Source organism: Nomascus leucogenys, unplaced genomic scaffold (assembly GCF_006542625.1).
Source record: "Nomascus leucogenys isolate Asia unplaced genomic scaffold, Asia_NLE_v1 Super-Scaffold_285, whole genome shotgun sequence".
In the NCBI taxonomy this organism is placed as follows: domain Eukaryota; kingdom Metazoa; phylum Chordata; class Mammalia; order Primates; family Hylobatidae; genus Nomascus; species Nomascus leucogenys.
This window is the reverse complement of record NW_022095770.1, coordinates 2,375,728-2,392,109: the sequence shown is the minus strand read 5'-3', so window position 1 is coordinate 2,392,109 and position 16,382 is coordinate 2,375,728. Positions and strand designations below refer to the sequence as shown.

The window sequence follows — 16,382 nt, the reverse complement described above, 5'->3', positions numbered from 1 at the left end:
ACCTTGAACTCCTGAGCTTAAGCAATCCTCCTGCCTCAGCCTCCCAAGTAGCTAGGACTACATACAGGTGGGCACAACAACACTGGCTATTTTTTTTTCTTTTTGAATTTTTTGTAGAGATGGGGTCTTGTTATATCGCCCAAGCTGGTCTTGAACTTTAGGCCTCAAGTGATCCTTCTGCCTTGGCCTCCCAAAGCACTGGGATTACAGGCATGAGCCACCTCAAGGCGCCCAGCTTCAGGTGGTACTTTTATCCCATTTTACAGATGAGCAATCTGAGAGTCCAGATGTTAAGTGATTTATTTATGTCCCTGCAGCTGGGAGGTGGCAAAGATAGGATTCGGGCCTGCAGTGCCTTCTATAGATACCACAGCCTTGCTGCTGGTAGTGACAATAAAAAGGGCAGAGGATACTCTGACATTCCCTAGCTATGACACCTGACACCAGGCTTCTGCCCTGCACATCTAACAGGAGGTGCTCTTTTTTTTTTTTTTCTTTTCTTTTAAGCCTTCTCCTTGAATTTCTCAGTATATGGGCTGAGACCTAGAGAATGACTTTTCATGGCTTATAAGCAACAACATGACACATGAAATTCTGTAAACACACAGGCAAATGGGGTTTTCGTTTTAGCTTTGATGTGTAACCACATCTCCGGAGATCTTATAAGGCACAAGTTAAACTTGCATTCCCCACACAAGAACTTGATGTTATGGTTGTTAACTATTATTCCGTCCCAAGTGTCCCCCAGGACAGAGAGATTCCATTTTACTGCCATAGAAATGAAAACAGAAGCAAATAAAATGTCAAAGGAAATGTGCCAAGTTCAAAATTGTACCTCAGTGATTTGATCACATAATATGGGAATATGATTAAGTTGTATTTTCGAACTTGGAATTGATTTTGTGCTGAAAGGTATACTTTCCAACTCTAATGCCTATGGTAAAATTTAAATAATATTGCTCAATCTCTAAAAATTATGTTTATATATTATTTGTTTATGTTTCTATACATATATTATCGTAGACTAAGCTTGTTAGGTAGGTACTACGTCTAATTTATTTTTTATCCTGAGTTCTAGCCTAGTGTTTGGCTGAACTTTATCACTGCACTCCTAGAATGATTTCATTTGAAAGAAGTTAAGTCTTAATGTGTTTGAATGTGTCATTTAAAATTCATTTCATTTGAAAATGACTGTGCCCTAATTTACTGCTATGCTTTGACCAAGATTTATTCTGAATTCAGTTATGAATGGGGAGCAACTTCAGAAGTTGAAAAGGGAAATATTTCTTCTTCAGTGGCTTTTTTTTTTTTTAAGTGGGAGGCTAAGTTAAATAATCAAGGCTCTGCTTTAGAGGTTTTAGAAGTGAAAATAATTTTCTTTGACAGCCATATTAATGTATAAGCCAGTGGGGATGTAAAAAATATAAACAATCTTGGGCTTGTTGGCAGAGTGATTACATAAGTTGAGGCAGAGAGGAAAATGATTTTAGCCAGGGCAAACTGTTCAAAGGAATCGTATCTTCCGTTTTTGTAGAGTTTAGGAAATGTTCAAAATAGAGAAAATTAGGTATGTGGTTTTTACAAGTCTTTAGATTTTTATTGAATAAATCATACACTCATCTTTTCATGTCAGGTTGGTTCGTGTCCTGGTCTTTGCAGGGATTTCTACCTGAGTTTTTTCCCGTAAGATAGACCTGTCATTTTCTGCAACTCGCTGATCCCTCGGTCTGTAACATCTTTCACTTTGGATAACATTATAAAATCCTGTGAGTGACTGAGAGAATTTTGGGTTGCTTACATTTTATGTATTGTGCTTTTGAGATGAGGGTTAAACAAGGACCCTAAGGGGCATGAGTGAGATTGACTTCTGGGCTCCAGAGATCAATGGTTCTTGAAAGCAGGGGAGAGTTTTGAAAGTGGTAGGAGACAGGAAGATGATAAAATAATACCCTGATGAGAGGAATCTTGGAAATGAGCCTAGGGGAGAGAAAACAGAGATGTTTGAAAGAGAATTCAAAACTAGAAATCACTACTAATGCTTTAAGTTGGAATTGTTACTTGGGGGTCTAATCAGGTACCTGAGGCTGATCCTGATGCATGTGGATGAGAACAGAGTGTCTGAGGGGGTCACTGGCCATTTTTTGATTTTGTATCACTCCATGTCATTCTCCTTTTTAGATGATTCAGAACTCTGGGTAGAAATAATCTCCAGAGCTCAGAAAAAATAGTTATTTCCATCCTAACCTCACCTCTAGGGGCTGTCTCTGAGTTTGATAGCTTCACTTCTGCCCTGACGATTTCATATAAAATGAAAAAATACATTGATGGTAATTCTAATGTGTGATAAAGACTTCTCTGGATCTGTATACCTGTCAGAAATAGGATTATGTCATTCTAGTTCTTAGCTCATATCAGAAATATAGATAGATACAAAGATTAATGCTTCACTTTCACACAGTAACTGCTGGCAGAACTGGAGGTAGAACTTCACCATCTGGTCCACATGTATGTAACTCTCACCCACTTCTTTGAAAGATTGCTTGAAAGAAATTAGAGATAGACCAAAGAAGCAAGAGGAAAACAAAAATCTTCATTTTTCTGATCTAAAAATAACAATTCTACTTCTTTTAACAGGTAGTTGAAAGAGGACCATCCTAAATTAAGAATAACAATCCTACCTCTTTTAACACAGTGTCATCATTGCCATATAACAGTGGTCAGGTCTAATCAGTTACAAACCCATCTGCATAGGTTTCTTATTAATCAGATTCACAGTCTGGTATTTGCATGTCAAAGTTTCAGACCATTCTGGAATGTGACTCAGTAGGTGAAAAAGAATTCACTTTTAAATATTCTTAACATCTTTAAATGCAATTTATTAGCTGGTGTGACTTGGAAGAAAATTAAGGAAAAAATAAGAGTGAAACCTTTTCACTTTGGAAAAGAAGGCAATGAGAATAGGTGAAAATACCTTTTCTGACAAAAGTTGTACTGAATCAAGTCATGCGTGATGTTAGCCAGCAAAGCTGGGCATTTGCCACAATTGGCTGTTGTGTCTGGCTGATGAAAATGACAATTAGAAAACAACAAAATAACTGTGGATAGGCAAGTGCCTATTTCAACTGTGAATCATGTATTGCTTTGTTATGTAATTAGTTGCTTAAGAGGGTGTCATGGTTTTAGAGAAATAGCCCTGAGGTTCAGTCTCGCTCTACTACTTGGTAACTGCATGACTTTGGGAAAGTCTTTATCTCATGTCTTCATATGAGTCCTCGTTTATCCTCATATGTAAAGTGGGGATAATATAATAAGGTTGAACCTTATTATATATGCTATATAATAGCATATAAAATTGCTATTTCTGAAAGTCAGAAACTATCATATATTGGAAAGCTTTTAAAAAAATCTTTATTCTTTCAATTTAAAATAATGAATCAAGTGCCCGCTATGTGTTAGATGTTATATTACATCTTAGGAATTCAAAGTGGTACCATTCACATCCTCAAAAATTCCCAACTCTTAGAAATTATGATATATTGGCAAGTTCATATGATTCAACCTAATAGCTTCTACCTCACAGGATTATTGTGAGAATTAAATGAGAAATGCATGAAATGTTTGGCACACAGGCTCATAGTAAGTGCTCAATAGATGGTGGATATTATTGTTCTTAAATGAATCATGTAATTATTTTCTATATAATAATCAAACTCAATCCCACTTATTTGCAACTTCTGTATCAAGTTTTAAGTCCAATCTATTTACTAGAATACAATGATTTGGTGCACATTGATTTTTCCCATAAACATTCATATGCAATGATTGCTCACTAAAATGCAAAAAGGGTGAGGATACAATATGTGTTTTTATTGTTTTTGGATTTGGCTTCTTTCACTTAGCCTGTTTTCAAAGTTCATCTCTGTTACAGCATGTATCAGTACTTCATTCCTTTTTATTGATGAATAAGATTCTATTGTGTGGATATATTACATTTTGTTTATCCATTCATCAGTTGATGCACACTTGAGGTGTTTCGCTTTGGGGCTCTTATGAGTAATGCTGCTATGAACATTTGTGTATAAAAGGACACATCGTATGAACCCATTTGTATGACATGTCCAGAGTAGGCAAATCCGTAGAGAGAGGAAGTATATTAGTGGTTGTTAGGGGCCGGGAGGAAGGGAAATGGGGGTGACTACTAACAGGTACAAGATTTCCTTTTGGGGTGATGAAGTGTTCTAAAATTAGATAGTGGTGATGGCTGCAAAACATTATAAGCATACCGAAGACCACTGAATTGTACATTTTGTAAGGGTGAATTTCATGGTGTGTGAATTATATCTCAATAAAGCTGTTATTAAAAAAAATAAGAGACATTTCATTAAAAATATATGTTCACCATATAAAGAAAGAGAGCACCTGATAGTATATGCAGCTTATTATCAAAAGGAGACACATTTTGCCTTGAGAAGGGTTTCAGTAATGTTGTTTTTAATCTATTTCCATTTTAAGTATAGTGTACTTCACTCTTATTCTGCTCAGCATTTGTGATTGAATTTGACTCTCAAATTATTCAAAGAGCTGTGTTGAGTTTTAAAAGGCAGTAGAAGCAATAGGAAAAAACAGATATAGCTCAAAGGTTGTAGAGTTGTACTGATGCTGAAAAAATCAATGAGATGAACCAAGAAATTGGCTCAATAAGGAACCAGGGACTCCCAAAGGGGGTTTTACAATTCAGAAACAGGAAAAAATTAGAAAGTGGTTTATTTGCAATTTGTTTGGATTCCTATACTTTGTGAGGTTTAGTATAAATGAAGTGTATTGCATTTTTCAGGAACATTACCTACAAATTGATATTAGGTGGTCTATAGCTTGTAATTGATGTGCTTCATGATAAAGATGGCAGTAATGATGTTTTAAATATTCTAGTGCTCATTGGATTTCATTTTTGCAGGCAATTTGCAGCTCCTCTGAGTAAAACATTTATATTCAATTACAGAGTCTGATAAATAGGATTCCCCCCACCGCACCCCTTCTAATCACTGCAAAGTATTAATAGTGCTTTCTTATGGCCGATTTCTTGCAGGGAGCAAAGATAAGATTATAGCCAAATTTCTTTCAAAACCTCAGCAGCAACTCCTTCTGGTAGCTATTTAGATATTTTCTTCCACCTCTTTGACTTCAGATGACACGACCTTGCCATCCACTACTTCTTGCACGACTGTCTTAATCTTCCTGGTTTTCTTTATATCTGAATTCATATTAAACATTAAATGTTAATTCAGGCACATGACTCCGCTGATTTATAATATTCAACTTTAAATTATTATTCTTTTTACTTATTTCCTTCTTTTAGAAAAATATGTTAAACCCATCCTCTTTCTCAAAAAATCTTAAGTCCATTTTATAAATAGATGCAGAAAATGTGCTTCTCCCCAAATTTACAAATATCCTACTCTTAAAAATTCAAGAAATAAATTATCTTGAATTTAAGTGGAATTCAAATTTTGTCTTGTTTTTCCTTTTCAGGATCTCAGGATGTCTCAAGATAGCAATAGCACAGGCCAAGAAAATCACCCCATTCTGAGGAGGGTGCCCAAGTTCCCATGTGGAGGGTTTCTTTATGCCATGTATAAGATTTTTAGAATCCCTGGTGTCATATCTGCTCTCTTGAGAATTGGCCTTTGCTATGGTTTGAATGTGTTCCCTGGAGTTCATGTGTGGAAAACTTAGTCCCCAATGTAACAGTGTTGGGAGGTGCGGCCCAGTAAGAGGTGATTAGATGATGAGGGCTCTTCTCTCATGGATGGATTAATGTGGTTACCATGAGAATGGGTTAGTTATTGTGAGAGTGGGCTAGTTCTAAAAGCAAGATTAGCCTCCTCTTGCTCTCTGGCTCTCATGGATAGTCTTTTGCACTTCTACTTTCTGCCATGGGATGACGCAGCAAGAAGGCCCTTACAAGATGCCGGCACCTTGATACTGGACTTTCTGGCCTCCAGAACTGTGAGCTAAGTAAATGTCTATTGTTTGTAAATTATCCAGTCTCAGGTATTCTGTCACAGCAGCAGAAAACAGACTAAAACAGCCTCACTTTACTTTTTATCAGTGGCATGTAGTTAATAGAAGGCAGCTGAGTGTCATAGAAAACCTGCAAAAATTTAGAACTTACCTCTCTCTTCCAGGGTGCTTAACTGATATTCTGTAGTTCTGTTTTTTTTTTTTTTAATGAAAAGAAGAAAAAAGAACAGAAAAAAGCATTATTGCTGTTTTGAAAATGGAAAGCACTCCTGTCTTTTATATTTCAAAGTCCAAGTGAATGCGTTTTATTGCTTTCATGTATCTTTCCCTTTTACATTGCTTTTATTGCAAATTTGAGCATTTTACTTTTTAACTTGAAAAATACATAGCTTTAAAACTGACCAGTTTAATATATGCTAAGAAGTTCCTCTAATTAAAATGACAAAATTACAGTGGAAGTTTAAATCTTGTGTTCTCTTGTTGATATTCTTAGGTATGGTATCTGAAGACAGTTGCTGCTGCCACACTGATGATTCTCAGACTGGCTCCCGTGGACCTCAGCAGCTTATTGTCTAATTCATGAGCTCTCAATTAAAATTTCCAAAAGGTTATTATGCCTTCAATTATATATTAATGATGAAAATTAATATCAGCATAATCTATGTCATTTGGAGAATTATCTTCTAACTCAGTCCTACCACATGATCTCAAGGCTGTACTTGATATTTTGGGCGTGTGTGTACTTTTTGGTATATTTTCGTTTTATTGTTTGTGGTGAGGTGCGTGTGAGTATAATTGCTTCTGTCCTAGGGATTGCATTGGTGCTGGGTCATGAGTGACAGGGACATTAAAATAGAAGTGCATACAGACATTGACACCTATTCCTTGATTCTAAGAGCCTTACTTTACGTCTTCTCCTTCCAGAAGGCGGCGGTAAGTAGCAATTTCCTGCTCAAGCCGAGTCTTTATGTCAAGAAGGATATGGTATTCGTTGTTCTGGCGTTCCATGTCACTCCGAATCTGCATCAGTTGGGCCTCCAGAGAGCTCAACAGCGACTGGAGGTTGGCTAACTGGCTGCTGTAACGGGCCTTGGTCTCCTCTAGAGTGTGCTCCAAAGACTCTTTCTATGAGCACAAGAAAAATAGGGCATTTCTTATCTAAGGACTTGATTCAAGAGATGGGTCAGTTTTAATTTCTTTTGAGAAGGGTCTCTGCAGTTCATCACTGTGGGCATGGTGTATATTTCTAGCTCCATCTCCCACTCTTCCCAACTAGGCAACCTCAGCCAGCCAGCTAGGATCATTAGCTCTTGGGGTTTTTCTTTACTTGTAGCTTTGCACCTACTGTTCTCTCAGTGCGACACATTGTAGCATTGTTCTCAATATTTGCTTCCCCACTGTGTGAAGATATTATACCTCTCACTCCTTCATCAGACCTGGCCATGTGATCTGTGGCATTTCTCAATTGCAGCATTAGATTCCTTTAATCCATTGACACCTGGCTGGGTCATGTGACTGTCTTTGGTTAATAAAATGCAGGTCAAACTGACAAATGCCTTTTCTTTTTCTTTGTTTTTCTGAGACGGAGTCTTGCTCTGTCACCCAGGCTGGAGTGCAGTAGTGGGATCTCGGCTCACTGCAACCTCTGCCTCCTGGGTTCAAGCGATTCTCCTGCCTCAGCCTCCCAAGTAGCTGGGATTACAGGCACACATCACCATGCCCAGCTTATTTTTGTATCTTTAGTAGAGATGGGGTTTCACCATATTGGCCAGGCTGGTCTTGAACTCCTGACCTCAAGTGATCCTCCTGCCTTGGCCTCCCAAAGGACAAATGCCTTTTCTAAGGAGAAGCTTTAAGAGCTATCAAGTGGACCAACCATTGCTCTTTTCTTTCTGCCAGCACACTGGCATGTCCCAGGTAGGGCCTACCCCTTTAGCCTTGCCCTTGGAAGGGAAATGTCATGGTGGATGTAGTATTGTGGCTGCAGGCCACTGTGGTTTGAGGGATTCTGCTTACCACAACATAATTTGTCATGGGCTTGCCGATTTGCTTGGCCTGGAATGTCTCTAGTCCATTCTCCAGCTTAAAATTTTATCTTAAATTTTGAGATCTGGTATAATGGACACATACAGGGGAATAGCAGACACGGGGGCCTAACAGAGGGTGGAGGGTAGGAGGAGGGAGAGGATCAGGAAAAATAACCGATGGGTATTAGGTTTAATACCTGAGTGATGAAATAACCTGTACAACAAATCCCCATGACACAAGTTTAACTATATCATAAATCTGCACAAGTACCCCTGAACTTAAAAGTTACAAAAAGATCTGGTTTAAATGCCACTTTCCCTGTGAAATCTTCCAGATTTACTCTTTCCTCTGCATTCATGCAGTACATTGCCCTTTCCTCGATTTCTCTCTGTCCTTTAATTATAATCAGTTGTTCGGCCTGTTTCCCTGCCAGCTCTGCAAGGGGAAGGGTTATTTTTTGTAGGTCTTTGCATTTCTAGAGTTCCTAACAGAGGACCTTGGTAAACACATACTGGATTGCGAAAGAGAAGTTAGATGTGCTTTACCATGCTGAGATGGGACTGGAGTTCTATCTCGAGGCTCTGGGAGGTGCGTCTCAGCTCCGTTAGTTGAACCTCAGTTCCTTTTAATTCTTCAGTATTCACTGTGACCTGTTGCTGCAGAACTGCAGTCTACAGTGCCAAGAGTGAAAAAAAAATAGTTGAGGGGTGGAAATAAGAAAGAAAAGACAGAAAGAGAAAGGAAGAATGAACAAATGAAAGAGAAAATGAGTTATCTCTTTCTGGAGGAAAGCTTCTACACATTTGCTCACCCTTTAGAATTGTGTGGTTACCTGTCTCTCAAACTGTTCTTTGGCCTCTTGAAGGTTCTTCTGGGCCATGACTTCATACTTCTGCCTCATTTCATTCATGATGGCACCAAGGTTCAGGCCTGGAGCAGCGTCAACCTCCACATTGACAGTGTTGCCCAGCTGCTTGTGTAGGCCATCGACTTCCTATGAAAGTGAAAATTCTGATTGATTTTAGTCTGAAGCACATTCTCAGATAAGGCTGGGCAGAAAAGACATAAGGAGTCTCATGACCTCTTTCACTGGGAATAAGTAAAAAAGAAATAAAATAGTAACTTGTGTTGGGCTTATTGTGGTCCAGGTACTGCTCTAAGTCATTTAACCTACAACAACATTATGAAAAGAAGGTAGGGCTTATATCACTATTGTCATCGTCATCATCTCTGTCACTACCACCACCAACTCGTCCCCCTTCTCCTGTTTCTCCTGCTCCTCCTATTATTAGTATTATATAGAACCATTCCATTGTTTCCAATACCACTTCTGAATATTTTCTCACCTCCTGATGCTCTTTTTTGAGGAGAGCTAGGTCTTTACTCAGTTCTTCAATTTGAATCTCCAAATCTGTTTTATGTAGGGTTAGGTCATCAAAGACCTTATTCAGGCCTTGGAGATCAGCTTCCACTGTTAGACGTATTCCCCTCTCAGTCTCATACCTGTGGATTAATTAGTGTACAGAGATAACTGGTCCTTCTGAAGCCATTATAAGGGAGAGAATCTAATATAATGAGATAGGTTTTTAAATGTGGCTTATAAGGAGATCAATTTCAATACTTTATAATGTCTGCCTTTATACATTCATGAAATGTACATAAGAACCTAGGAGTCAGAAAATTTGTTCAATAATATAGTCTCTATAATTTGGAGTGACTGGTAAAAAGGAGGAGGGAAATAATTTTGAACGCTTCTAAATTCTAGAATTTATCTTATAAGAAATTAAATTGTGTTAATTATTGTGTTGGCAAAGGGTTCTTATTATTGATATTAAATAATTATTATTGATATTAAATAATAGTTTTACTTAATGAATGTACATGATCGATTTATTTTTATAACTTTGTGAACAGAGGCATCCAAAGTGAATTATCTCAAACAGCTCTACATCCTCCTCTACAATCTTACAATACACACTCTCTCTATGCGCGTGTGTGTGTGTGTGTGTGTGTGTGTATCTATATATATTTGAGACGGGGTCCCACTCTGTCACCCAGGCTGGAGTACAATGGTGTGATCATGGCTCACTGCAGCCTCAACCTTTGGGGCTCAAGCAATCCTTTCACCTCAGCCTCCCAAGTAGGTGGGACAGCAGGCGTATGCCACCATGCCCAGCTAATTTTTTTGTAGAGACGTGGTTTTGCCATGTTGCCCAAGCTGTTCTCAAACTCCAGGACTCAAGTGAGCCGCCTGCCTCAGCCTCTCAAAGTGCTGGGATTACAGGCGTTAGCCACCATGCCCTGCCCAGTTTCCTAAAATATCCAACTTTAAAAAATGACACTGCAATGTGACACTCAGTGCTAGGTAAAATTGGAGGTAATGCACTTTACTGCTTTCTTCTTTGGATTTGATTTCCTATTTCCTTCTTGTTAATCCCTTGGAGCATTAAAAGGCTACCCTTCTAACCACAAAGGGCTTTTTGGTGTTAATGCATTGTACAAATTCAGGATGAAGAGGCCTTAGTGTGGAAGCTGTTTGCAAGGAACGGGTCTGGTCACATGTGGTGTGATGACTACGAAGAAAGTGAACACAATTTTTACTTTCTTTTTCTTTTCTTTCTTTCTTACTTTTTTTTTTTTTTTTTTTGAGACAAGGTCTCAGCCTGTTGCCCAGGTTGGAGTGCACTGGCACGATCTCAGCTCACTGAAACCTCCGCCTCCCAGGTTCAAGTGATTCTTCTGCCTCAGCCTCCTGAGTAGCTGGGATTACAGACATATGGCATCACGCCCGGCTAATTATTATAGATTGGTCCTGGTTCTTTGGTTGGCCAGACCATCCTGTAAAACACTGGCAAGCCAGAAATCATCAAGAGTCACCCCTGGAACTTGGGTCATACACTTGCAGGCACTTGAAGGAACATGGAGAATTACTTGGAGAATCACCAAGGGTAGACATAAGACTCTCTTTAGATAACAGAAAGGCACTTAGGGAGAAGGAGAATTGTAAATTGCTTTGTTATTACTCCAAAGGGCAGAATTAGGTTTAGATACCAGGTTACTAAAAAAAATTTTTAGCAACCAGTAATAACCAAGGAGAATAGTAGTTACTGGAGGTGTTCAGTTATATGCCGGGGGATCAAGAGAGAGAAGGCCATCCCTGAGTGCTGGGCTAGCTTCTAACATGTAGCTTCTAACCTCCTTTAGGCTTCAGGATTCTGGACATTGAACCGTGCTTCCTTTGTCAACAATGATATGCAAAGCTGAGTATCTGGAAGGACTACTAAAGGAATTCTTTTTCAGAAACTTTTGCCACGTATTAGGGAACCTACTTCAGTCTGAAGTCCTCAGCAGCCAGTTTAGCATTGTCAATTTGCAGGACACACCCAGCATTTTGCAGTTGAGCATCCTTAATCTGGAAAATACATGAGAAAGAATGACATTTTCTTTTTTCTTTTCTTGTTTATTTGTTTATTGAGACAGAATCTTGCTCTGTTGCCCAGATTGGAGTGCAATGGTACGATCTCGGCTCACTGTAACCTCTGCCTCCCGGGTTCAAGCAATTATCCTGTCTCAGCCTCCCGAGTAGCTGGCGTTACAGGCATCTGCCATGATGCCCGGCTAATTTTTGCATTTTTAGTAGAGACGGCATTTTGCCATGTTGGCCAGGCTGGTCTTGAAGTCCTGACCTCAGGTGATCTGCCTGCCTCAGCCTCCAAAAGTGCTGGGATTACAGGCGTGAGCCATCACGCCGGGCCAAGAATGACATTTTCAACTGGATAGGAGTTTACAAGGATTTAGTTTATCCCCAGCTACAGTGACTATTATGTCAAAAATGATGTTCATTTCAAGTATTTCTACACGAAAATATATAGAAAAAATAATGACGTGGGTATTTAACATAATAGAGTCATAAAATGCAACTCTAGATGCCCCAGGGTTTGGTCTACTTTCTTGTGATTTTACAGAAGGATAATTTAACTCAACTTGAGTCATCACGCCTTACTGAGTGCCTTGCCTTTGATGTTTCTACTTAGGACATTTCTTTTAGCCCCTCTGGTCTGGTGAACTCCCATTCCTCCCTCGTGTCTCAGGTTCGACAACATTGCTTCAAAGGAGCCTTCACAGATGCTCTCAAACCTGAACTGGATGATCTGCCTGTGCTCTCATTATCCCTCTGTGTGTTGGTCCCTCTGTCCATCCCTGTATCCTCATAAATCATATTGTGTCCACCATAATATTCCTCAGTCCCCAGCATGGTGCCCAGAACCTAGTTAGTGTTTATTCAGTATTGGCTGAATGGAAGAACATGATGCATAAAAGAACTAAATGCATGATGGAGGCATATAGATGAAAAATCTACTTGCAGAAGATGTTACAAGGACATTTCTCTTTCAATGGACCCAGTTTTGGAGAGGGCTGCTTCCTACGGTTGGGACTGTTCAGCTCAATGGGACGGACGGCCTGTGCCTGTGTATTTGAGATGAACCAAAGTAGAGTCAGAAACACGAGACAGGTGTGGTTCGAACATTTTTAGTGAGAGCCTGAGAAGGATGAACTTTATTCCAGAAGGGCAATTTAAATACCATTGCTTCACATGCCCATAGTTTCTAAAATTCCAAAGCAACTTCCCATAGAGTCCGAATCAAATTGCCCTGATGTTTAGTACAACTCAAGAAAAACAGACTTGCTGATAAGTAAATGGGCTTTGCTCTAAAGGAGTATGAATCTTCACACAGAAATGACAGTGAACACTTTTCTTGATTAGGTAAGAACTTGAATTCGAAGCAAGTGCTCTGTGTCATATCTGAAATTTTCAATTAGGAGCAAAGTCTTCTGCTTTTATTCCATGCAACTGATAAAATACAGAGCTCCACCCTTTTTTTGATGACATAGGAGGAGGTTGTGATATGATTGCAATAAACGTGAATTGGGGGCAATAGAACATTTTATTACTGTAGAAGTAGTTTCTGAACTGCTTAATGCTGATGGTCATGTTATTAAATGGGGCACTTAAAAATCCAGGCATCATTAAGACCCATGTTCCTGCCACACTGTTTCCACCCAGAATCACTTTGCTATTTAAATCTGCAGTACAGTATTCTAATAGTCATATTATAACATTTACTTAAATAAAAGGAGAAAAGTCTTTGAATTGACTGGGGTTTCAAACCTTGATGAGGACTAGGTGAAAAACTAAGAGAGATTTATCACATAATTAATTTTTAGCTCTTTTCAGAAAGATTGCTCACTATACATTTAGCCCTGATGTGATAAGCTGTGACAAAGATTTATTTTATTCCGGAGGATAAAATGGTCGTATTTTGTATGTAATTATATTAAACATTAAAAATAGCATGATTTAAGGTCATCCTATTATACAGTCAGGTACTCCAGCACTAAAGGTAGATGAAAGAATTTTTATAGATGTAACATTTTAGCCTAATTTGCTTTACAACGTCCATTTGGACCTACCTAACATAGATAACCTCTTGATTTATCTTGAAGCTAAACACAGACTAGGAAACACAAGCATCATCTCTCACCTGATTTCGCAGCTCTTCAATTTGTCCGTAATATGCACTGTAGTCGCGACCAGCCCTCGGGGCGTTGGTTTCGTACCACTGCTTGATCTGCATTTCAAGTTTGGAGTTGGACTGCTCCAGGGTCCGCACCTTTTCTAGGTAGCTCGCTAGACGGTCATTTAGGTTCTGCATGGCCATTTTCTCATTGCCAACAAACAGGTCCCCGCCGCCGGTGAGATTGCTCCCATGGCTCACCGTGTGTCTGGAGTTGGAGATGCGGATGCCCCGGCCTCCAGCACCCCCATAAACGCTGGGTGTCGTCCCGAGGCGCTGCATGCCCACTGTACTGACTACAGGGGCCTGCAAGGAGGAGCTCAGGCTTCTGTGGAAGCTTCTGCGACTGAAATCCATTGGAGATTCCAGGAGGGAGCACCTGTAGCTTCAGAATGGTTGGGGCAGAGTGTGTCTCATGGAGGGTGTTGAGCTAGCCTTTTATGAAGTCCACAGGCAAGAAACTCCTCCTCTGCTGACATGTCACTAGGATTGGCACCACAGTCCACCTTGCCTTACTTCCACACCTCCCCCCCCCCGCCCCCCGCCTTTGTATAGCAATATGTTAATATGCTTAATTCAATTCCAGAAAATACCACTGGAGGCATTTCTTGGAGGCTTTTATCAGGGGCAACTTTTTTTTTTTTTTTCTTAAACAGGTAACAAAAGGAAACAGGAAGGTGTATTCTTTTAGCCCATGCACCTGCCTTGGCAGGTTTTTTTCATCCTAACATACATATAAAGAATATTTACAATCCTCATGTATAATTTAGGTATCTAAAAAGGCAGATGTGCCTACATAACTGGAAGTCACAATGGAGATAAAGGACAATGCTTTATTTGTATTGAGGAGCTGCTCTTCAGAACGTCTGTTTCATGCTTTGCTTGTGTTTGGCTTTTAAGGTTATTGTGTTTTGGACATCTTATTTTGTAAGACTATTAAAATATTTTGTACAAACACAAAACCTCGAATCCCTAAACCAGGAATGAAACCATTGTACATTTGGAGATGTAGTTTGGGGATGTGAATTAAATGAATTTAGCTGAGTGATGGACTAGATGATTTGGGAGGTTATTTTCTTTCTATTTCTAATGTTCTATGGCTAAATATTGCATTTTAGGTTTCCAGGCACCGCCTGGCTTCAAGTCCTGTTACCAAGACACTTAGAATAAATCACACAGTGCTTTGTACCTGGCATGGTATCAGGATGGGTCTCCTCTTTTGTATGAGGCCAGCTTAACATCCACCATGAGACAGACTCTGCCCCATCCATCCTGAAGCTATTTACAGGTGTTCTTTCTAGAATCCCCAGTGGATTTCAGTTGCAGAAGCTTCCACGGAACCCTGAGCTTCCTTGTATTTCCCCACAATCACAGCACGAGTATATATAGGAAGGGTCGCAGGCAGGGACTTGGGACTACACTCAGCTTCCAGGGTTGGGCTGGAGGCAGCTGCTTGTGTGTGGACCTCTAGACACATGGGCATGATCTCACGGGTGGGAATCTGGTTGTAAGCACCCAATAAATGCCTGAGTCACTTGCTTCCCTTCATTCAAACCCCCTGGCTGAGAATTCACGCCTCCCATGAAGCATGTAAATCACTTCCTTAGTTAATTCGATAATCACTAATTAATCTAATTAGATAATCATTTAGTTAATCACTTCCAAGTTAATTAGAAGGGATTGGAAAAGTCACTAAAAACATCTAATTAATTGTCATCCTGATACTTTAATGGAATTGAGATTTGTATATAATTAAACCAAGCAAGCAAGTAAATGCAAAAACAATTGGAATTTACTTGTCTTATTTTAGCGGCTTATTTGTTGTTGCTGTTGTTCTGAAAGCCAGTCACTTAAAAAACATTTTTTTGAGTTTTTAGAAACCAGTGGCTTTTTTACTTTTGAGTTTAAATTTCTTTTACACACAACTTTCTTCTAAAATAAGGTCAGATCATATTATTTCTCTCTTATAAACAGTATACTTAAAAATAATACATGTATTTGATTTTATCTCAGTTATATCACAGAAATAAAAATTGAGATAAAATGGAATTTACTTTCTGCATTTTATAGTATATGTGTGGACAGGTCTTACATTTTTATCCATTCATGTATTCATCAGCCAATACTGAGTACTCACCACCCATGACTGGACTGGTAGCAAGAAGACCTTACTAATTTATTAGAGTTATAAATTACTTTGTTAATAGATGTCACAGCTAAACTCTGTAGTAGAGAAGAACTTTTTATAAACGCATGAACTATGTTCTTTATACATGTATTCAAAGATGAATTGTTTTTGGTGTTGATTAATGGGGTAGGAGGAGGTTGTTAGATTAAAGTCATTGGAAAAATATACTATTTAAATTACACAAGTTTTATAGTAAGTTGGTCTCAGCTAAGACTTTCATATGCTAACACATGATCAAGGTGTGTGGAAGCATTATTAAATCAATAGTTAGCTTTATAATTAGAAAAGAACATAAATGCAGTTGTTAAGATGATTTTTGTTCTCTTTTGTAACACAATTCTTCCTTATGGCTGGACCTAGTTATGTTTATATCAAAGAGTTGAAAATCCCATTTTTAATTATTTTCAATTTTATTTTTATTTTGAGACAGGGTCTCACTGTGTTACCCAGGCTGGAGTGCAGTGACACAATCACAGCTCACTGCAGCCTTGACCTCCCAGGCTCAAGTGACCCTCCTGCTTCATTCAGCCTCCCAAGTAGCTGGGGCTACAGGCACGCACACCATGCTT

General features: G+C 39.0%; 1 protein-coding gene across 1 annotated transcript; it reads right to left on the bottom strand.

Moving 5' to 3' along the window:
• Positions 1-4,733: 4,733 nt before the first annotated feature.
• Positions 4,734-14,039, bottom strand: KRT20 (keratin 20). The gene is made up of 8 exons (XM_003278280.4): positions 13,593-14,039; positions 11,379-11,461; positions 9,396-9,552; positions 8,882-9,043; positions 8,595-8,720; positions 6,926-7,146; positions 6,173-6,210; positions 4,734-5,251 (listed from the first exon to the last, which is right to left on the bottom strand). Exons 1-8 carry the CDS (start codon positions 13,980-13,982, stop codon positions 5,154-5,156), a joined length of 1,275 nt encoding a protein of 424 aa, XP_003278328.1. The 5' UTR covers positions 13,983-14,039; the 3' UTR covers positions 4,734-5,153.
• Positions 14,040-16,382: the final 2,343 nt, after the last annotated feature.